Genomic DNA, 2,904 nt, shown 5'->3' on the forward strand with positions numbered 1-2,904 from the left:
GGCCGAAATATCGATCTCAAGCGCTGCTGTGGAAGCACCGTCAGGTACGATCGGTGTACTATCTAGCATTTCAATATTCATGGTTCATTTTCAGGTAATTATGTATAATAAGGCCTTTTTCGAATTTTGATATTTTTTTGCAGCTTTTTTTGATAAAAATATTTATTTTGACTCCAACATTGATAATCAATCGGGGGAGTCCGAAAAATATCCAAGTTATATATTGTTTTAACTTTTTTCTTTTTCACTTGTCAAACATTGCTGCTTTCCCACAATTTAAACAAGTTACTGATCTTTTAATCATATTATGTAACTGCAATATCAAACGACTAGCGGGGAGCTGTGCCCCTCGCCCCTCGAAACTAACCTAACCCAACCTATCGTCACATTAACCGTCAATCATTGTTTATTAAAGTGTTCAACTTTTTTTCTTAATAATTTTTTAGTAAACAATGACTAACGGCTAATGTGACGATAGGTTAGGTTAGGTTAGTTTTGAGTGGCATTGCGGGGGACGCAGCCCCCCGCTAGTCGTTCGAAATTGCAGTTACATAATATGATTACAAGATCAGTAACTTGTTTAAATTATGGGAAAGCAGCAACGTTCGACAAGTGATAAAAAATAAAAAAAAAAGTTAAAACAATTTATAACTTGCATATTTTTCGGATTCCCCTGATTGATTATCAATATTGGAGTCAAAATAAATATTTTTATCAAAAGAGCTACAAAAAGATATCAAAATTCAAAAAAGGCCTTATTGTACATAATTACCTAACCTAAAAAAACCAGGATATTGAAATACTAGATAGTACACCGATCGTGCCTGACGGTACTTCGACAGCAGCGCTTGAGATCGATATTTCGGCCAAATATATGATTTTTTAATATTTAATTAAAATTATCTGGATGACTTACAAACCTTTTTAATGATACTTCATAATTCTTCATACGAAATACAAACGATACCATACCGAACCTTTGTTTAATTTACCTCCGGTCATTATTTCCGGCTAAATACATAGTCCAAAAAAGAACAATTAATTACAAGTAATAGAATGACTCTCAAATCTTTTCAATTGCACTTCAAAACTCTTCATACGAACGATTTAAAAGAATAGTTTTCCAACTGGAGTTTTTTTCCGGTCAAGTACATACGAATTCTATATTCGCGTACATTTAGAGTTACATACAACCCTAACATGTATAACGATATAACATGTTTTATCTTATTTTAAAACAACTTTGAATGTAGCATACTTATTCATTGTTTAAAAATGTATAATATCGTGTTTAATTATATGTATCTATTTTACTACAGACATTTACAATATTTGTTTTTAGGGAAGTTGGGTAGTTTTTAATACATATGCTTGAAATTTTATAAATTTTGCAGATCTACTAGATCAGACATGGAACATTTGTGCAGTATCTGCTCTTTGGTTTTCAACGTGATGATGTCTCTTTGAAACTATACTCAAAGAAATTGAGAGAAGAAGTTGCAAAACGTTTATCTCATAAAGATCTAACATATATTGCAAATTTTTCTATAATGGAGAATATTACATCCAGAACTAGTCATGAAAATTATTCAGCAATAAAGGTTAATTACAAATTATATATACACACACACCCACACACACACACACACACACACACACACATATATATATATGTATATGTATAATTATAGGTAACATAATATATTTGAGTAAGTTATATTTAAAGATATTAAATATATATGTCACTAATTATATATTATCAGAGAGAATGAGTAAGATTTGAAATTACTAAAAATATATATTTTAGATAGAAGTTTTAGCCAAAACTAGTAGACATGAAGAAGAAAAATCCATTTACAAAGGAATATTATTATCTTGGACAACAACACAGATTCAACCAGACACAAAGAATTCCACAAGATTGCCTCTTCTATTGTGTCATGGCACACGTAATTGTATGAATGCTGTACATGTTGTTATTACTCACATGTTTGACTGCATGGTAATGGCATTGCCAGTTAATGAGAACGACCTAAAGTGGCTTATTCCAATTATGATTATATCAGTTAACAAAGATGAGGAACCTATAATTTCTGGTGAGGTTCATATGGAATACACAGTACCAGAATTACCAGTTACAGATACCATTAAAGTCAAATTTGATATCTCAGAGCTAAGGAAAATATTAACAAGGTATGCATGTAGTATTAATATTCAATTGTACAAGAATACTTAAAATTGTCTGCAATTAACATTTCATTTTGTTTACTAATTTATAGCATTGTAGACCAAGATAACAATATGGTTAACACAATTCTTGACCTTAAACACATAGAACAGTTCTATGATGTTCTACATATGCAAATGTTAACAATAGGAGGAATACAATTGGGACTATGTACATTGCATAGAATTAATCTACCTGGATTAATGATAATGGAAAACAGAGTAAGTTCATATATTTGTTTTAAGTTTATCAAAAAACATTTTCTTAGTTTTTATTAAGATTTAAACTGTGTTTGAACTGTATTTCTCTCGAAATACATTTCTTATATTTGTCAATATTTTTACATGTTAATTTTTTTAAAAATATGTTTATATTGTTTAAAATATTTAATTTTTTATTTTAGATGAAGATAACGAATGTAGAAATTATGAATTGTACTTTGTTATATCTATATGAGAAAGCCTTTGATATGTTTCATACATTACATATTGACATATAAATGTTTATCATGTATTTTGTTATTTTGTAATACATATAATATCTATATTCAGAAATTTAGCCTGGATAATGTCTTATTTCAAGTACATTCTTCCATAGTCCTAAATTGCAAAATTAAAAAAAAAATTATATATACAGGGTGTTCAAAAAGTCCCGGACCGGTGAAATATCTCGAAAAC

The 2,904-nt window shown here is 29.3% G+C and overlaps 1 protein-coding gene across 5 annotated transcripts; it reads left to right on the forward strand.

Annotated features, from left to right (window-relative positions):
* The first annotated feature begins 592 nt into the window (after positions 1-592).
* Positions 593-2,775, forward strand: LOC116849487. Of its 5 annotated transcripts, none has more exons than XM_032826677.1 (5): positions 593-634; positions 1,395-1,601; positions 1,808-2,193; positions 2,280-2,448; positions 2,631-2,775. In XM_032826677.1, the coding sequence occupies exons 2-5, from the start codon at positions 1,551-1,553 to the stop codon at positions 2,724-2,726; spliced, it is 702 nt and encodes a 233-aa protein (XP_032682568.1). In that variant the 5' UTR covers positions 593-634; positions 1,395-1,550; the 3' UTR covers positions 2,727-2,775. The 5 variants fall into 5 exon arrangements, with proteins under 5 accessions (XP_032682568.1, XP_032682570.1, XP_032682569.1 ...); XM_032826679.1 differs by lacking the exon at positions 593-634 and adding an exon at positions 810-830; XM_032826678.1 differs by lacking the exon at positions 593-634 and adding an exon at positions 1,107-1,148.
* The last annotated feature ends 129 nt before the right edge of the window (positions 2,776-2,904 follow it).

The sequence above is a fragment of the Odontomachus brunneus genome, unplaced genomic scaffold, assembly GCF_010583005.1.
Source record: "Odontomachus brunneus isolate Ranch 3 - 2012 unplaced genomic scaffold, Obru_v1 Obru_scaffold_117, whole genome shotgun sequence".
NCBI lineage: Eukaryota > Metazoa > Arthropoda > Insecta > Hymenoptera > Formicidae > Odontomachus > Odontomachus brunneus.

Excerpts from the sequence above, each read along its gene's own strand:
- LOC116849487 (XM_032826677.1), top strand. The coding sequence starts at position 1,551 with ATGGAGAATATTACATCCAGAACTAGTCATGAAAATTATTCAGCAATA. Across the intron at positions 2,194-2,279 it reads CTAAGGAAAATATTAACAAG|CATTGTAGACCAAGATAACA; the intron begins GTATGCATGTAG and ends ACTAATTTATAG. Across the intron at positions 2,449-2,630 it reads TAATGATAATGGAAAACAGA|ATGAAGATAACGAATGTAGA; the intron begins GTAAGTTCATAT and ends TTTTTATTTTAG.